This window comes from Vulpes lagopus, chromosome 6 (genome assembly GCF_018345385.1).
Source record: "Vulpes lagopus strain Blue_001 chromosome 6, ASM1834538v1, whole genome shotgun sequence".
Classification (NCBI taxonomy): domain Eukaryota; kingdom Metazoa; phylum Chordata; class Mammalia; order Carnivora; family Canidae; genus Vulpes; species Vulpes lagopus.
This window is the reverse complement of record NC_054829.1, coordinates 45,263,739-45,283,108: the sequence shown is the minus strand read 5'-3', so window position 1 is coordinate 45,283,108 and position 19,370 is coordinate 45,263,739. Positions and strand designations below refer to the sequence as shown.

The 19,370-nt window shown below is 44.2% G+C and overlaps 1 protein-coding gene across 2 annotated transcripts in view; it reads right to left on the bottom strand.

Annotated features, from left to right (window-relative positions):
• NID2 (nidogen 2) overlaps positions 1 to 12,831 on the bottom strand; it is a 60,677-nt gene extending 47,846 nt beyond the window's left edge. Inside the window, exons 1-3 of one of the 2 annotated variants that reach the window (XM_041758539.1) lie at positions 12,154 to 12,831; positions 11,172 to 11,480; positions 1,702 to 1,934 (exon numbers count right to left, since the gene is read on the bottom strand). In XM_041758539.1, coding sequence (XP_041614473.1) covers positions 1,702 to 1,934; positions 11,172 to 11,480; positions 12,154 to 12,600 — 989 coding nt within the window. In that variant the 5' untranslated portion in view covers positions 12,601 to 12,831. The remainder of the gene's footprint in view (positions 1 to 1,701; positions 1,935 to 11,171; positions 11,481 to 12,153) is intronic. The other variant, XM_041758538.1, reaches the window with a different exon arrangement.
• Between the last annotated feature and the right edge of the window lie 6,539 nt (positions 12,832 to 19,370).

Below are 19,370 nucleotides of genomic sequence, written 5' to 3'. Positions count from 1 at the left end.
TGTGTCTCCTAGTTCCAAAGGGTCTTTATCACCGCAGTGGGGAAGCACAACTGCTTTTTCCTGCAGGTTGTTTGGCCCCCATTGCCTCCTGTACCCTGAGTACTGCTGGCACTCTTTCCAATGCTCTGGAATTGTTGATCTGTTCGTGTGTCGCCCCTACCAGAGTGCAGGTTGTTAGTGTGTGCGGGGCCTATGTTTCAGACATCTTTGTATTTCAAGTGTTTGGCCCATTGTGATCTCTCAATAATGTGTGAGGAGAAGAGAATCTGTGGAAAAGTGGAAGAGGAAGGTGCAACCATAGAAGAGAAAGCAAAGAGCTGTTTTCTCACAACTGGATTTCTAAAGGTAGCCTGGGTGGAGACCTAAAGATGCCCAAGGTGGGTCATAAGACTGGGAAAGGAAACGAGGATTCAGCACAAAAGAAGTAGTTCAGAACTCCAGGCTCGTGCTTGAATTTTGAACTTGCCCCTGAATAACTCTGAGGTCACAGGCAATCTAACTTCCCTATGCACATTTGTCAAATTGAGAAAAATAGTAGAACTTACCTCCTAGGATTCTTGTGAGTTTTAATTAAGATAACTTGTGGAAAGTGTTTTACATGGTGTTTGGCAAATAACAAGCTCTCAATAAATGCCAGCTCTAAGTAACCATATTTGGTTGTAGGGCCTGCTTGCTGGCAGCTGAGCAAAGCAGATGGCATGCAAAAGTGTAAGGTGTTCCAGGGCCCAGGAATAATGTAATGGAAGGAAGAAGCAGTTAGGCAAGGCTAAGTAACCAGTGTATTCCGCCGGGCTTCTAGACCCGGACTTGGGAAAGAAATAAAAGCAAAGATTTTTTTTTTCGCAAGCCCTAAAATTAACAAATACCAACTGGTGCTAACCCAGATATGGTACTATGTGGACCGACAAAGAGCAAAGGGGCTTATTACTGCACTAGTAGAGTAAGCCTCTGATGGGTCTCAGGAATGTTGCCGGCTACCTCATGGAAAACCAACCAGTGTGGTTTCAGTTGATGAAGCTGTACCTGAAACCTCAGGAAACCCTGAGACCTCTGAATACTACCAATGTGTTTGGTTTTCCCTTTGCCCCAAATTACACTATTCTTGACTTAACTTTTAACGTGTATCTGTCTAAATGACTAAATCACAACATCTCCTCCTGTGAAATGATTAACCTGGAAAAATCTGTTATATTACTGGATATTTTTATGTGGCTCCAAGAGCAATGTTTTCCATAGCAAGCCTCAGTGGCTGTGCAAACACATACACACTGTTCTGTTTCTGATGTCTGTACCAAATAGGGCAGAAAGGATAGGGAGCCTTTTATATTTTGGTGAATTTGCTCCTCCCAGGGTCTAATCTAGTTCCTGGTTTTGACCTGAAGCCTCCCTTAGCAGCCACCAAGAGGGGCACCTGGGTGGCTCAGTGGTTGAGCATCTGCCTTTGGCTCAGGTTGTGATCCCGGGGTCCTGGGATCAAGTCTCACATCGGGCTTTCAATGGGGAGCCTGCTTCCCCCTCTGCCTGTGTCTCTGCCTCTCTCTCTGTGTGTCTCTCATGAATAAATAAATAGAATCTTTAAATAGAGGGAAAAAAAAGAAGTCATCAAGATATTATTTAATGGTGTTATGGCCACTCAAGTTTGGGTAGCTGCAAAGGGTCCTTACATCTGACAGGGAAGGGCTTATGCCCTATGTTACTTACTGGTAGAGATTTTTCACAGACTGCTCAGTGCTAGTCAAGCTGAAATAGGGTCCTTCTCTCTTCAGGTCATCGGTCTCCCCTCGGCAGAAGCCCACCCGAGCAGGAAGCTCGAGCTGGACGTTGTAAGACTCTTTGGGGCGGGTTCCAAAGAACTGAAGGCCATTGGCAGGGTAAAGAAAGAGGGCGTAGGTATCAGATTCATCAGATGCCAGAACTGCCTGGAAAGTGTTCAGCTATGAAAAACAAACAAACAAACAAACAAACAAAAATAGGTAAGATTCTTAATTAAATAAGAATAGAAAAAACAATGCAAGCAAAGCATCATTAAAGTATAAAGGGTCTCCTACCTTCTCAGGATTCCTCCAAATTGCTTTTATATATTATTTTCTATTCAAATTCCTCTTCAAGTTGTAATTTTATAAGCTATATCATTACCATAATCCTCTTTTATCATTTAGGTCGATACTTGAAATATGCATAGGTAAGAACCATAGGTTCCAAAAATAATGTTTTTAAGGTTTCAAACTTCTCTCATCCAACCGTCTTTAAGAGCAAGTATCAGGCACCTGGGTGGCTCAGCAGTTGAGCATCTGCCTTTGACTCACGTCGTGATCCTGGGGTCCTGGCATGGAGTCCTGCCTCAGGCTTCCTCTGCCTATGTCTCTGCCTCTCTGTGTCTCTCATGAATAAATAAATAAAATCTTAAAAAAAGGCAAGTACCAAAATTCACCTGTGTATTCCCACAATTGCTGCCTTAATTTACTGCCTTGGGCACTCATGTGGAGCATTCATTCATTCATTCATTTGTGCGTTTACTGAATGCCTATTATGGGCAGGCATGGTGTTAGCCATTGGCTGGCTGACCAAAAGCCTCCATACTATTCTCACAGCCTCTCTCTTTTCTCTTTCATCTGCCTTTTCACACCAGCACCTGAGTTATCTGACCCTCATTTCACAGACCAGGAAACAAGACATGTGGGCTAACAGATCTGCCTAAGGTCAGCCGGCTCTAGAATCCATACCCTGCACCACTAGGCATCCTAACTCCTTAGCATCCCATTCAAGGTGGTTTCTAACTGCCCCAAACTCTTTCCCCAGGTTTAGATCTGCTGGGTCTTCATCACACTGAGTAATATTCCCCTTTGTGCTTTAACATACTTTAATGCTTCTGTATTTTTGCTCATGTTTCTCTGTGTCCGGAAACCCTCCTAACCTTCTAATGCTGCCCTTCTGAGGTATTCTATGATTCTCTGTAGATTTATTTCTGTTCTCTGACCACCCATAACATCTTTGTGGGTGTTTCTGGTTAGCTCCATCTTGCCTGGTTAGCTGTTTCTGTGTTTGTAAACTCCACTTATTAATTCACTTGCATATTAATTCAGCCAAGTACCTACTAAACATGAGGCATTACGCTTGGTGCTGAAGAAAATGGAGCAAAGAAGGGAGTCTCTGCCCAGGACAGTCTCATACTTAGAAGGGAACGGCCATGGCTGGAATTCAGGACAGTTACTGTTGAAGATAGTACAGGCCGGATGAGGGTGTGTGAGGTGTCAGGCTTAGGCTGGGAGGCATCACAGAGGCAGCCTGTGAACATTAATAAACACAGGAGGAGCCAAAGCAGACCAGAGTGAGAGGCCAGGAGTCTGAATTAGCCACAAACTCCACACCTAGGCCCTCATAAAATCACTCCTTAAAGTTCAATTTATTCTTGTTTTTTCAGCCAGACGCTTTTTGCCTTTACCTATATAATGCTGTCTCCATCCATACCCCCAAGTAATCTGTTAGTGGTATTTCCTTATCTCAAACCGGTATTATATTTAGGACTCTCTTCTCTCACTAAATCCCTCTCCTTTTACAATTTGGTAGGGAACTGGGAGCTATTTATAAATACCACTACTTCCTAAATAATGTGACTCTTAGAAATGTTATTTTAAACAATGTTTTAAATAACATTTTAAATAAATGGAGTATTATTTCTCCATTTTGCTAGACAGACAAAAGTAGGCCCCAGAAAAGAACATCATATCTTACTAAATAAAATAGCAAACAATAGGAAAGTGCCTTGCATTTCATTCTGTCCTGGGCCCTTCCCCATATGGTGTTCAGACTCTTCCAATGTTTATTCTTCCTTTCTCCAATGCTTAATTTCAAAGTATAGTTCTGACATTTTGCTTATAGGACACAGCAATTCAGGTGTTAAATGCTTTTCAAGAAAAAAAAAAGCACACAATCTTTCTTTTTGTTCTCTAACATAGACACACTTACCTTATTTTGCTTTCTTTTAAAGATTTTATTTTTAAGTAATCTCTGCATCCAACATGGGACTCAAACTTACAACCCCAAAGCCAAGAATCACATGCTTGGGACGGCTGGGTGGCTCAGTGGTTAAGTATCTGCCTTCGGCTCAGGGCGTGATCCTGGAGTCCCAGGATCGAGTGCCACACTGGGTTCCCTGCATGGAGTCTGCTTCTCCTTCTGCCTGTGTCTCTGCCTGCCTCTCTCTCTCTCTTTCTGTCTCTCATGAATAAATAAATAAAATCTTAAAAAGAATCGCATGCTTTACTGACTAAGCCAGCCAGGCACCCCTGCTTTCTCTCTTTAAGCTCACACACTTAAAGATGGTGGAGGTAGAGGGCTATATATTTGTTATCTTTACAGTTGTTGATAGTTTCATCAGCAAAGTTTGACGGTTCCAGAAACAAAAGGCAAAAGATGCTTTCTAGAATTTCTCAAAGCTAGGAAACCATAACTTCTGCCAAATGTAAACAAAGCCTATTCTGCAGTATGTCTATACATAATACATACTATGTCATTGATTAGCATTGATTCCATAACTTCAGAGTACTCCTTTGGTCAGAATCAACAAGCTTCAGCTAGGGAAATCAAAGTACTTGAGGAAAGAGAAAGGACTTGTAACAAGCTAAGCTTTCCAAGCTCCTGGCATTGATTACCTACAACAAATGTAAGATATGAAGAACCCTGGTTCTAAGTTTAGAGAAATTCTGTAAGATAAGGGGGGGGGGTCCTATGGATTGTGAGGAACTGAAGGGGATGGGGGAGGAGAGGAGGGAGAAAATAAACAGAGCTGTGAAGGGGAGTGTCTGGCTTTTACTGTGGAGCCTGGGAATTTAGCACTTTATTTTATTCATTCTTGTCAGTCAAAAAATCCAGTTTGATGAAAATTTATTCAATGCCTTTTATACGCCATCCCTAAGGCAAGCACTTATTATATAGGTGGCAAGGCTGTATTTAATCTACTTGTCTCCACTGAAAAAGGCGAATAGGAGGATTTTAGATAGAATTTATGATACTAAAGTACAGGCCAAAAGAGTTTGGCTGTTTAAAAACCACCCACACACCAAATGATCACTTTTAGAGTTCTCTCTCTTGGCTCTACAAAATTCTACATCTAATTGCTAAAGAGCATACTTCTTAAAGTCCTGAAGGACTCCTCCCAACACACTCCTCGACTGGCTTCCAGACCGGAAAGGTCTTCACATTCCTGGAGACCAGTGCCTTTGCAAGAACCACACATGCTCTGTCTCTGAAGATAAACCCTCAGATGGGCTGCCAAACCCTACAAAAGGGTCACCGGTTCCCAACTTCCTCAGGATCCCAGGGAGGAGAGAGGGGCCTTCATGGGAAGAGAAGTAGCACAGAAAGGATCAAGGCCAGTGGCTGCCTTGCTTCAAAGTTTCTGCCATCCTGTTATCAGAGAGAAAAGCCAGAGTTGTCAGCAGGAACCAGGCAGGGTCTGACTCTCCCTTTCAGGTATGGGACATCACCAGTCAATGTTGACTTGACACTCGGCAGAACCAGGCTGAGGGATACAAAACATGCTCCTTTACAGGCTTCTAAATTTACAATTCATTTAATTAATTTTCAGCCATTTGGCAAAGAAACAGAATGGTGCCAGCCTTGTCTCAAACAGGTTTGCCTATAGTGGCTTACAAAAATTACGATAAAAATTCAGAAGTAGGGTAAATCCTACAGGGGTCACAAAATTCTCTTTCCATTCTTCCTTAGGGTCACATGTTCTCTACAGTGGTAGCATCACTGACTTCTGGCCTCCAGTGTTTGGTGTGAGCACTAACCTCCATCCCTTGCTTTAATTCTCCACCTCCCAGTACCTGTATGTTGCTGTCACATGCATGATTTCCCCTCATTCATTTTTTTATGCCCTAAATCCTACAGATCCTGCCCAAAATTCAAAGATATATGTTCTTGTCTCTAATGTGACATCCTTCCTGACTCTTAGTCCTTAGGAAAGCTTAAACATTTCATGAACCAATTTCCATATATGTCTCTATTCAGCACATCTTCACAGCTATGTCTTAGCCTCAGGTTAAATGTTTTCAGATAGACCCAGACCTCCTGTCTTCTGGACTTCAGCTCCAGAAGTCAAAAAGCTACAATCAAGTCCTTCTACCTCTCATTCTCTCTGTGGATTCACCACCCTCCATCAAGGACAATCATCCCTTGAAACAAGTCAACACCCTCTAGTCTCGATGGGCTCCGATGGGCAACCTTCCGTTCATGTGTGACGGCCCCATGACTTCATCCATGTCTCCCACCTCAGCTCTCTCAGCCTGCTCCCAAAACAAGGCCTTGCTTAGAACATTTTCTCCTGCTGCTTCATTCTTGAGATCCATTCTTTCAGCCCTTTCAGCTCAACTGACATTCAAGGTCAACAAAACAATCCCCATATCACAAAGATCTGTGTGACCAGTTCTCCATAACTCCCATTTGTCCAACAACAACAAAACAATTCTCTCCCTCCCTACAAACCACAGCTGAAGTAAACAGCAGTCCTCTTTATGTCTCCGTCAACAAGTTCTTTGAAGGTCAATACTGTGACTTCTTTGCCCTGTGAGGTACCTATGACAGTTGAGGAGTCTCAGATCAACTGAACTGATAAACACTATTTGTTCCTTTTTTTTTTTTTTTTTTTTAAAGAGAGCCAGGGGGAAGGAGAGAATCTTAAGCAGGCTACACATCCAAAGCACCCAACGAGGTAGATCTCACGACCCTGAGATCAGGACCTGAGCTGAAATCAAGAGTTGGATGCTTAACCAACTGAGCCACTGAGGCACCCCATATTTATCCATTTTGTTTTTAGTTGCAGTTACACTTTGCCATTCCTGCAACATCAGGTACAACATCTTGTCATACTCCCTGTGAATATCCATGGAGAGGAAAGGCAACAACTGAAATAGTTTTAAATGGTAAAGATGCCTGTTCCTCTGGTATCTTCAAGTTTCCCAGATAAACAGGGGTTAGTGTGTCAAGGTTTAAGAAAGCCACGTAGAACTCACACAGCCCTTCAGGCAAGGCAGATGACTGTTTGCCAAAATCTATCTCCAAAGAACTATTAAAATAAGAACTCAAATCACAGAGCTCTTTAAAGTATTCTGAAGAACCTTCAATGTGGGTAATTGAAAAAACATCCTCTCTCCAAACAGAACCCTTATCTTCTTTTGAAATGAAACAAATTCTGAAGCCAACTCAGCATATGGCAATATCTGAAGAATGATTTTAACTAGAAAAGAGAGCTGGAATCTACAAATCTTCCCGTAGTTCCCACCCAAAAGAGATCAAACAGAAGTTGTAGTTCAGAAAACCTAATATTTAAAGAGTTCTAATGTAAAGGCCTTACATCACTGAGTCCTTACAAGATAGAGAAATTTAAAAACCAGAATCTGCCCCTATCATGCCAACATATAGGAACACAGATTGGCTGAGCAGCCACATCCACTAGGTCTAAAAGAATACAATGACTACTTAAAAAACGTCACCTTAGTTAATTCTGACTACAATCCTGTAAGGTAGGCATTTGTCCCCCATTTTACAGCTTAGGAATCTAAGAATGAAGCTAAGTCATTGCTTCCAAAGCTACTGCTAACCTTTCACAACCCACATCTTCTTTCACACTGTTTTTGTATTGTCATTGTCTTCACAACCAACCTGAAAGGTGGGTGAAATAGCAGTATTCCCATGCTACAGGCGAAATTGAAACAATAAGTGACGAAGTCACCTTTTCTGTATTGTAATTTTTGGTTTCAAATAAGCTGTGAAAAAATGAAATCTTAAGGCTCTAGTGTGATTTCACCATCCCAGCACTTCTGTACAACTGTTCATCTCTCTGACTCCTCTCACTCAACTCAACTTCATCTTTATATTGTTGAAAAAGTAAGACAGGTGCAGCTGAATTCAGAGCACTGGAATGCTAATTTGGAAGTATTAAGGTATCAACAGCATCCTTGCCAGCCAATTTCATTGCAAGTCCATTTTTCCTTTGAATGAAATATGATGCCAAGTACTCTTCTGATACTAAGATCACATCAAGCCTTATTTATTGGAAGTCTTTGGGAAAAGCACAATTATCATTGTGTCCACCTACATTACTTGAGCCAAGAAAATGGGTCTTGCATGAAAAAATCTGGGCTAAAAGCAATACGAAAACAAACAAACAAAAAACAAACAAAACGGGCACCTGGCTGGCTCAGTTGGTAGAGCATACAATTCTTGATTTTGGGGTCATGAGTTTAAGCTCCACACTGTGTGTAGAGATTACTTAAAAATAAAGGCAATAAAAAAACTAGGAATCAAATGTGTATTCTAAACTGACCTTTGCCTCATTAAGAGCAGAATTCTGGACAATTGCATTATCTTCTATTTGCCATTATCTGTGAAATGCAAACAGTAATTCTTGTACTTATCTTGTAGGATTGTTGTGGGAAGACAATATGATAAAATAATGGTTTTAAGAATTAACTAGGTAGCTTGAATATACAACATATATAATAATTGTCTTAGTCTTTCCTTTGAGCCCTTACCTTTTCAATATAGACAAAAAAGAACTCTGGGGAAAAAGAAATTCAATCCCTTGCTTAAAATTCTTCAAAACCTGTCCACTGCCAAAGAAACAAGTCCAAACTCCCAGAAGAGCATGATCTGCCCCCACCCCATGGCCTTTTCATCCTCATGCCTAAACACCCCTCCTATTCAGTAATAATGTACCACATGCAATGCCCAAAACACATTATACTTTACAGAACATGGGTAATAGGTCACATGCTATTTCTTTGGAGACTGTTCCACTATGCTCAACTCAGATTCAAAACTGCTTCTTCATTAAAACCTTCCCAGATTGAGTCCCCTAACCAGGAAGTAGCAGAGTTAGTCTCCAAGTGAAGATGCTATTGCACTTACCATTTGAACATAATCAATGTCTCCACTAAACTATGAGGTCCTTTCACTGTATCTGTACCAGTTCTGAACTATAGTAAGTGTGCAAAAACAATCTGCTGGATGAATAAATCTTAACTACATTTAAATATACATGACTTATACACACATTTATATGAATATACCACATATAAGATATATGTCTACAAAAAAAAGATTGACAGAAAACAATAAGCTATTAGCAGTGATAACCTCTGCTAATTATAATTATAAATAATGTTTATTTTCTAAGTTTTTACTATAAGTATGTTATATTTAATTTAATTTTTTAGTATTTATTTATTTATTTGAGAGAGAGAGAATACAAGCACACAAGCACACACACAAGCTGGGGGAGGGGCAGAGGAAGGGAGGAAGGGGGGGAAACATTCCCTGCTGAGCCAGGAACCTGACACCAGGCTTGATCTCAGGACCCTGAGATCATGACCTGAGCCCAAATCAAGAGTCCATAGCTCAACTGACTGAGCCAAGCAGGCGCCACTAATTTTAAGTAAGTTTTTAAAACTTATATACAAAAATGAATGAATGTGAATGAATGAATGCAACATAATAATGGAGAGCCCTCTTTCTCCAGCCCTCCACCTAGCCCAATGCGCTGCAAAAGGGAAGTGCCCAATATATTTGTTCAAATTGAGTGTATTTTGTTGCCCTGAATAACTGAAATGTCAAACCCACCACTGTAAAAAAAAGTTACTCAAAAAACAAAACTAAATGCTGCCTGACAAAAAAATGAATGCCAAAAAAAATCACAAATTCAAATATCTTTTATTTCTAGATCTTCTTAGATATCTTTTGGGAATATTTTTCTTATTTTTCTTTTCTTTTTTGAACACAAAACAAGAATGCCGTCTTCTTGAACGATTCAGTGAGAGTGAGCAAGCTACTTAATCTTCTAGGGAGGATATATGCCATCTTTCTATAACTTAGAAACACTCTGATGAGTTAAAATAGAGATAAATTATAAGAGTTTCAGCCCTTCGAGTATGACATTTTAGATTCCGTCTAATTTCACGGGAGGAAGACCTTAACTATTCCAGGAATGAGGCAGTTCCCCATTTGCCAAGCTACCCTGGTTCCACCTGATGTCCATTTAGAGTACTTTATTTTTTTTAAAGATTTTATTTATTTATTCATGAGAGACACAGAGAGAGAGAGAGGCAGAGAAACAGGTGGAGGGAGAAGCAGACTCCATGCAGGGAGCCCGATGTGGGACTTGATCCCAGGACTCCAGGACCATGCCCTGGACTGAAGGCAGGCACTAAACCACTGAGCCACGCGGGCTCCCCCATTTAGAGTACCTTAAATGTTGCTGCCAAATCTAAAGACTGGGAGCTTGGGTTGTTTTACCTTCTCAGGTAGAGACTATAAAACAAATGGAGGACAGTCTCTTACAAACTAGGGAGCATGTAAACTGATATATGCAGGGCATTTGGCAAAAGCTATCAAGAACCTTTATAAAAAGTATATCCTCTGTGGCCCACCAATTCCACTTCCTGGAATATCAAGTAAGGACATGTGGAAATGTTTAGTTTAAAAAAAAAAAGTGCTTCATAAAATTATTTATAATGATGAAAAATTGGAAATAACCTTAATGACCCCTGGACTCAGTGGCAAATTCACTGGGTGGAATATTATGCAAATAGTATAGATGATGCTATTGAAGCATACTCACAATATACTATTTAGTGAAAAAAATCGTTTATAAAACAGTATGTGCTGTGTGAACCCATTAGTGTTAACAGACAGTGACAGATAAATACAGATATCAATAGGAAAAAAAGAACTCTGGAATATAGAAATGAAAATGTTTAACAGTGATTATCTTTGAGTGGTAGGAAAATGGATGGTTGTTCTTTTTTAAATTGCCTGTATTTGCTGATGTTTTCCTTCAACGAACATATAATTAGAAATAATTCTTAGATACTTAGAGGTGACTCTAAAAATAAACAACCTAACAGTGAACCTCCTTGTGTTGGGAGGCCCTTCCGCATCTGGACTGGGCCCTCCTACTCCCTTGCTTGAAGCAGTCACCCTCAGGTCCACCTTAGAGGACCCCTGGAGAAAACAGCCTCCTTCGCTTCCAAGCCACTTCAGCCCTGGGGCCACCCATCGATCCATCGGGTTCAGCACGAGAGCAGCTCCAAACCCGTCCCGGGGTTCCAGCCCAGAATGCAAGCCCACCCCTCCGCTGGCCCAGCGGCCGAGCACCCCGGGTCACTCACCTCTCCCGAGGGCGGCGCCCGGCTGGTGGCCTCCTCGTAGGCGCCCACCTGCTCCCAGGTGGCCAGGAAGGCGTGAGTGGGGGTGAAGCGCGCCGCGGTGCGCGGGAAGCCTGCGCGCACGTAGCGGGCGGCCTGGCCCAGCACGGCCAGGGACGTGTCCTCACGGTACAGGACCTGGCCCCTGCCCTGGCTCGTGTCGATGTCCGCCAAGAAGGGGGCGATGGCCGGAAAGTCTGTGGGGAAGTCATCGTCCACGTACTGGGTCTCCCTAGGGAAGTCCTGAGTGGAGATGATGCCGTTGGTGCCCACCTGCGGGAGGAGGAGGACAGAAGGTGACGCTCGCGTCCGCGGCAGGAGGCCCTCGGGCGGCCACCACTGGTCCAAACGTGCGCGCCCACCCTGCTGCGCACCGAGGGAAGGCAACGGCCCGGGGGCCTGACGCTCCCCCCTCTCCACCCTCTGGGAACCGGCCTCCGGATCCAGGGCGACCAGCGCCAACTGCAGCCGACGTCCCACCCGCCACCCCAACCCACGGCGCGGTGCGATGGGCCCAGGAATCCCCTAAAACTTCTGGTCCACGTATCTTCCCACTTCCCGCACAGCGCGGGAGAAAACCTCCGGGTCCGAGGGGGGACCCGCCAGCTCTGCAGAAGCGCGCAGCCTTCTCGTGGTCCTTCCTGGAAATCCCACTGGCCGCCCCAGCATCGCCACCTCCTTTCCTGCCTGGGACGCTTGTGTGGCTGCGAATTTGTGGGTCTGAATTAATGCCCTTCCTCTCGAGGTAAAGCAAAGCAAGCAAGTCAGCAGCATCGCTGCAAAGCCAGGTCCCCCCCCGGGGGCGCTCGGGGACAGCCCGGCGTGCGTTCTATTTATTTCCTCCCCTTGGAAAACAGGGATTCGGGGAGATCCACACTACATTGACCCGTGGGAAGAAGCTGCGAGAAATCTGCCGGTTTCCACACCAAGCGGGGGATGGACTTACGTAGAGGTAGCTGAACTGGGCTTCGTAGAAGTGCAGGGGACTCGCCAGCTTCACCGCGGCTGAGCTTTCGTCGTCGCCTTCCTGCAGGAGCTGGTCCCCCCGCGACTGCCCGTAGGGGAAGAGCTCGCCTGGGTGCAGCGCCGCAGCCCGGGACAGCAGCAGCAGCAGCAGCAGTGGCGGCGGCGGCAGCGGCTGCAGCGCCAGTCGCCGGGCTGCCCGGTCCCCCCGCATGCTGGCTCCGCTCCTGGGCTGCCCCGCTGCAGAGCGCGTCCCCGCCCGGCCCGCCAGGCCCGCGAGTCCCGCCAGTCCGCTAGCTGCGCCGCGCCAGCCTGCAACCTGGATCCCCGCGGGCGCCCGGGCGGGCCGGGACTCCGGGCCCTCCCAGCGCGCTGATTGGCTGCGGCCCCCGGCGGGGACCCAATCACCGGCTCGGGGAAAGTTCGACATCTGGTTCTCATTAAAAGTTTTCCGAGGCAGCGGTCGCCGGAGCGGCGGGGCTGGCGAGGTGGAAGCCTCGGGCCGGGGCTGCCCGGAGTGCTGCTCCGCCTCTTGCCTCCGCAACCCGAGAGCTGCCGGGCTCGCTCCCGCCCTCCTGCGGGGACTGCTCCGCAAGGGTCGGCGGGCCCCTCCCCCGAGACCAAATGGCCCGCGGAGTCCGAGGCCAGCGGCGCTGCAGGAGCGGGGAGCTCAGCGCCAAGGGGGAACCCCGCAGCGGCGTGTGCAGCCCCGCCAGGCTGGCAGGACGAGGGTGTGGTGGTGGAGTCCCGGGTGCCCTGCTCTCGAGGCACTGTCTTGCTCCACCCAGAGACGCCCCGCGGAGAAGCGCGCCTTTGTGTGAAGCCGGAACGAAGGCTGGGGGCGGGGGTGGAGTGCAGGGGTGGGGGTTCCAATTCCTAAGTTCCGACCCCCATCCAGAGGCTACCACCTGGGAAGACTGGGCTACCCGGCCGAAATGCCCACCGGCCTGGGTCTGGGTCTGCGTCTGGGTCAAGAGAGCGCTGTGTACCTTTCCCAGGGAAAGCAGCACTTGGGAAGACCATGGAACACTACTGTGTGAGATCGGCTCCACGTGGGGCAGGGAATGAAGCTTCCCATTTGGGCACCAAGCGGAAATGGGCGTGGCGCTAGGGGGCGGGGGGGGGGTACCTTACGTCTCTCACCCGCTGCCTTGTGGGCACAGGGGTTGGCCTTGGGGTGGGCAAGAGGGTAGTAACCTGAGTCGCTCCCTGGGACTGGAAACCAGCTGCTAGATGTGGGGGAACCCCATAAACCACAAACAAACCCTATGTGAAGCATCAGGAGCCAGATGAGATTTTATTACCACTTTTATTATCAAGAGCTTGAAATTTCCCAGATAGTCTGTTTTCTCTCTCTAGCCCCCCATGGGGTCCTTGGAAGCAAAGGTATTTAAAAAGAAGGGGAAAAAAAGCAAACCCTTAGAAATGCCTTAAGGGATGTTCAAAAGACAAATTTCTTTTTGTGGGTGTTTATTCCAGTTATACAAATCCTTCTGGGCCCAGAGGGCCAAGCCCTGAAAACTTTGAAGATGTCAGACGGTGAGTCTCACAGTATCAACACAAAATGGAAAACTGGCCCAAAGCAGTTTGCTTCCTCTGACTGTGATGAGTTGTATGCTTGTTGTTACAAAAATGTATTTATACTTGCACATGTATGTTCTCATTTCTATGGGAAGTAGGTATTTTCACTGTACTGAGGAGAAAATGAAGGCTCGAAGACATGACATGATTTGACCTAGCCAAAATCAGCTGAAGTTACTCTTTAATATAAAATCCTTCACCAGCTTTCTCTAGGTTTTCCAAATCTCTCAATTGAGCATAATAAAAATCGCTAACATTTATTTGGTGGTAATATAAGCTACCATCTATAGGCTAGTAGCCTAAAATGACTCCCAAAGATCCCCATTTCATGGTGCTCATTTCCTTTTATAATCCCCTACCCTGGAGTGTAGTCTGCCCTCATGACTTTTAACCTATAAAATGTGGCAATAGTGTTGAGAAGTCACTTTAGTGATTAGGCTACATCTGTCTTGGTCACAGATTGTCTCTTACTGACTCTGATGAAGCAAGCTGTTATCTTGGGGAGGCCCACATGGCAAGGAACTGAGAGCAGCCTCTGGCCAATGGCCAGCAAGACACTGAATTCTGCCCACAACCATGTAAGGGAGCTTGGAAATGGATCCTTCTCCAGTCATGTTCTGAGATGACACCTCATCTCTGGCTGACACTTAGATTGCAGCCTTGTGGAGATCCTGAAGCAGAGGACCAGATTCTGGACCCACAGAAACTGAGAATTTAATAAATGTGTGATGGTTTGGGATAATTTCTTAGGCAGCAATAGATAAATGATAGAGCTACACACTATGCTAAGGAAACCAAGACTTACAGTTTAAAAAAAAAAAAAAAAACAGTTAGTTATGTGGCTGCTAACTACCGGAGCTGGGATTCGAACTCAGTTCTGTCTGATTTCTAAACGTCTGCTCTGAACACTAAATCATATTTCCATAAGGCCCTTTGCAAGGTAGTTCTAGCCTACTTCTCTAACTTCAGCTCTGGCCACAGCTACCATTACAGCTGAGCCTTTAGTTCTCAAATGCAATCTTCCATTTTATGGTATGTAACACCTTCACATGATAGTCCCTATACCTATCATGCTTTTCTCAATCAATCTCCTCTACCCATCACTCATTCATCCTTCAACACTTGAAAAAAAAAAATCTTTCTCTTTCCGGAAGCTTTCCCGAAATCCACAGTCTGATTTAGAATCTCCATGTGCCCTGTGTGTGCCATTATCATATTGCCAATCACATTGTATCTCCCGTATTCCCTGACTGCCACATGTCTTCCTCACCCTCACCACCACACTGTGAGGGCAGGGACTTGGTCTTATTCAGGGCCTGCCGCAAGGATTACACCGCTCATCGCTCATCTGGAGAAACTTAAAGAAATGTTTGTTGAATAAGTGAAAACAAGCAAGGCAGCCTGGGGCTAAAATCCATGTCTGTTGACACAAATGAAACATTCTTTCCCCCACACCACCTTTCCTGTTAATCTGACCTGAGTTTCGTAATCCTCTTTACCGGGCTGTAAAGCAACTCATCTTCCACTGTTTTTCAGTTTTTGTCATTCTTTCATTCATCCATCCAACAATTATTTTCTGCAAGTTTACCATGACAAACACAACTCTGCAAGATGTATTAGATTATAAAGTATGACCCCTGACGTCAAGAAACTCTTAATCTGGTCAGGAAAATGAAGTATAAATATGAAAAAAGCAACACCACAATGTAGCATAGATTCGGCAGCAAAATAGGCAAAAGGAGGGGCACCTGGGTGGCTCAGTAGGTTAAACTTCTGTCTTTGGGTCAGGGCATGATCCCAGGGTCCTGGATGAGGCCACATCAGCTTCCTGCTCCATGGGGAATCTGCTTCTCCCTCTTCCTCTGCCTCCCCCTCTGCTGTGCTCTCGCTCTCTCTCTCACTCTCTCTCAAATAATTTAAAAAAAAAAAAAAAAAAACAGGCCAAAAGAGCTGTTGCACTGAGAGGATGTCACTAGTTTTTAATCTGATGCTGAGTACAGCGAAGGGGCAGGGGCTGAAATAAGCAGTTCTGGCTCTTTGTCTGCTTAGAGTGGCCGGATTCTTCTTGAAATACGAGGCTATAGACAGTTGTGCCTGAGCAGACATTCCTTTGAGCCCTTATTCTAATATTATTTTTAAAAGACTATGGCACCAAGTGGTTTCTCCTTTAAAATGTCACTCTGTGTCTTGAGGAAAAGAAAAAAAAATCTGTCATAGTAATTTCACTGGTCAAAGTAAATACTGAAGAAATACCTCTCTTGTATCCAGTTCCAGAGTAGAATTTCCATGACTTGCCAGACGGGCTGAAAAGGCAGAGGCCCCTTTTGGGTTGGCAGTCAAAGAGGACCTCTATATAAATGTTGAAGTCTTCTTGGATTGTATCTTCACGGTAACTCCGAGCTCTATTACTTGAGAGGTAAGATGATTCAGGTGCAGGACTTTTTATCCCAAGCCAGGAATCCTACCAGACACCTTGCCAACAGACCTCATCAAGAGACTCCATAGTTATATTTTTGTGTGTGTGGTTATATGTCTGTTATAAATACCAAGACTTCAAGAATGATGATACTTCCTGTTATTTTAATCAAGAGAATGAAAACACATTTGCTCCACAGTGTGGCAAATAGATGTTGGGTTTCAAGAGCAAGTTCTATGTATAGCCCTGACTGGTATGTGTATGTGTTTGTATTGGAGGTGGGCTTGGCAGAAAATGTTCTGGTTCTTGTTGCACACAGTGATTCTTTGCATAACTTTACTATCCATTAAATTCCAGGGTGGGTATATTAACATGTAGAAAAAACAGGGCTGTGCAAATTAGCAGGTCTCCACAGACTTAGGCTTAATTGAAGTTGTTAGGCCTAAGAAAAACCATGCACTGCTTAGAAATTCCCAGTAGTGCTTGGGATATATTTGATGGGATCCCTACATTCTAATGACCTCCAAATATATCCCAAACCCTCGGCTTTCACTTGAGTTTTTCATTTATATCCATCCCCAGGTGGGATGACACATCAAACCCACTCTTAGAATTAGATCCACTACTCAGAATTTCTGTGTTCAGTTTTTGTTAGTGGCAGCAATGACCACTCTTTCTTTCTTACCATTGCCCTGTTTCCAGTCCTTGTCTCCTCTTACTGGCTAGCTTTTGTGGCAGAAATGACAGGTTATCTACCCAACCTGTATTCCCAATCTCCTCCCTTGCAAGAATCCACCATAGATGGAAGGAGATGAGTGCTCTCTCGGGTTCTTTTGTGGCTGGAGTCACCATTAGTTACCAAACTGTTAGGCTGAACTGCTAACAGTTTGCTGGAAGGCAAGTGATTTCCAGGCATAGTTGTGTCTTTCTCCATTTGCTGCCTTACATATCAATGTGTTGGTTTGAGCCTGGACAACCCTCTCCTGACTATAAAGTGACAATTATGAGGACAAAAGTATGGCAAAGTATAAAGATAGGAGATGAGTGACTTGGTCATAACTACCTACCTCCAGATAGTCAGTTATGTGAGAAAACAAACCTGCACTGGTGTTAATCCAACATTAGGTGCAACAGTACCTAATCCTGATACTTGGCTAACTCCTTTTTCTACATCTTTCTAATGCACAAATCTGACCACCACACATTCCTGTCTAGGACCCTTTGCTGGATCTTCCCTCACCTGCAAGCTAAATCTTTAGCTGGAAAGGCCCTGTGGCTTGCCCTCAGTCTGTCAACTCCTGCCCTTTCTTACCTATACCGTCAGGGATAATAAACTATTGGTAGCTCTCCATCCCCACAGATAGCTTGACTCCAGTGTGCCCTGTTTATGCTGTTCCTTGCTTAAAATACTCTTCTTATCACCTGATGATCTCTCATTCCCTCTGGGACTTCAGTTCGGACATCACTACGCATCTGCAGCCTCTCAGAGTTCTGGCAGAGGACTTATCCCACAAGTGGTTGTAACAACTGGGCACACTCCCATCTCAGGTCCTCACCAAAAATACTAAAGTGCTCTGTTTATATTTGTCCTTTCAACTGGTTAAAAGGGCCTGAAGGGGTAGTTTTCATATAATGGCACACCTTTGTCTTCTTTATTTTCTTATATGGATTCAGTATATCTATTTCAGATCATTTGACCACAATCCTGAGCACAGAGAAAGAAACAGACCTTGATGGGCCACTAGAATGTGAACCAACCCTGAAGGCAGGACCGTATCTTTCTCATCCTAAACATCACAGGTCTAGCACAGTACCTGGTACAACCTTCTGGGCTATTTCTGGGAAAAAGTGTTGTAAATAAATCTTCCAAATAAATAAATAAAAAGAAATCTTCCATAACTCCCACACCTTTTCCTGAATAATCTACTCCCTGATTCTTCACAGATTAGTTATATCCTGGATTGTTGTGGAATAAAAGGAATTAAAAGGTGTGGTTTTATGTTGGTAGCCAGGATACCTTCACTACTAATCATATTTTAAGGTATTATGAGTAACAACATTATTTTCCTCTAGAAATAATGGTGGCAGAAGGGCCAAAATTGTTCTCTATCTTCTTGTAACTCCACTGCAAGCACAGGCTGAACCTCACAAGTTAGCACTTAACATCAGCATCCACCTTCTTCACAAAGACTTCTTTCCCCACCCAGACTAGAAGTTCCTCTAAGGGTCTACTTTTCACTTCCTTTAAATATTTCCACCACTATCGGACACAATGTTGAATAAATAGGGCTGGTCAAATTCTAATGAGTTGAGTGACTGCCCAAGAGTGACCTCAGTGTGTGCTGTCTCCATCGGGTAGTGGCTGTGGTTGTGTTTCCAAAGGCTGTTGTCCTTGGCTTCGTCTGTGCTTCTTTCCTAGACATCCTGTGCTTCTTACCAAATTGAGTCACCTCATTTCTGTTTGCATGTGACCTGCTGGCCATTGTCCCTTCCTCTAGAAGTTAGTACATGAGTCAGAACAATGCTAATAAAGCCAAAGATAATAATAGCAAGCCTTAGCTGAACCTTTATATTGTACCAGATTCTAGGTAAGGACTGTATATACATTATTTCATTCATCCATTCAACATATCCAGTTTTCAGATGAAGAAACAAGTGAAGAGGGATCAAGCAACTTGAGCAAAAACTCAGCCAGCAAGAATTGAAACCAGAATTCAATTTCAGGTGGTCTGACTCTAGGACCCGAGCTTTTAACCTCTTAAGACTGTGGACCTGATTCTCCACTAGACATGGTCACTTTTTTCTGTAACATGGTCGTAGACAGTACCTTCAATTCTGTATGCCTGATAAAGGCAATTCGTTCTAATATTCCCTATCATTTATAAAGTTGGAATTGTATTACCTTTATTGAAAACCATCTCGTGCATGTTTAGGGAACTATAAATAGCTAAACTTTATAGAGAAAATATGACCCAATACCCTTAAGAAGTCTGTAATCTAGATTTGGAGATAACAGCTATAATTTATTGAGCATTTATTATGCAATAGACACTGTAATATATTATTTGCAATCCTTACAACAACCCTACAAGACAAGGACAATGAGATTCTGAGACCTAAACTGACTCGCTCAGGCTATAACAACAAGCAGTAGCTGAACTATGATCTGATGGCCCCAACAGTCACATCAAATGTAAATATGA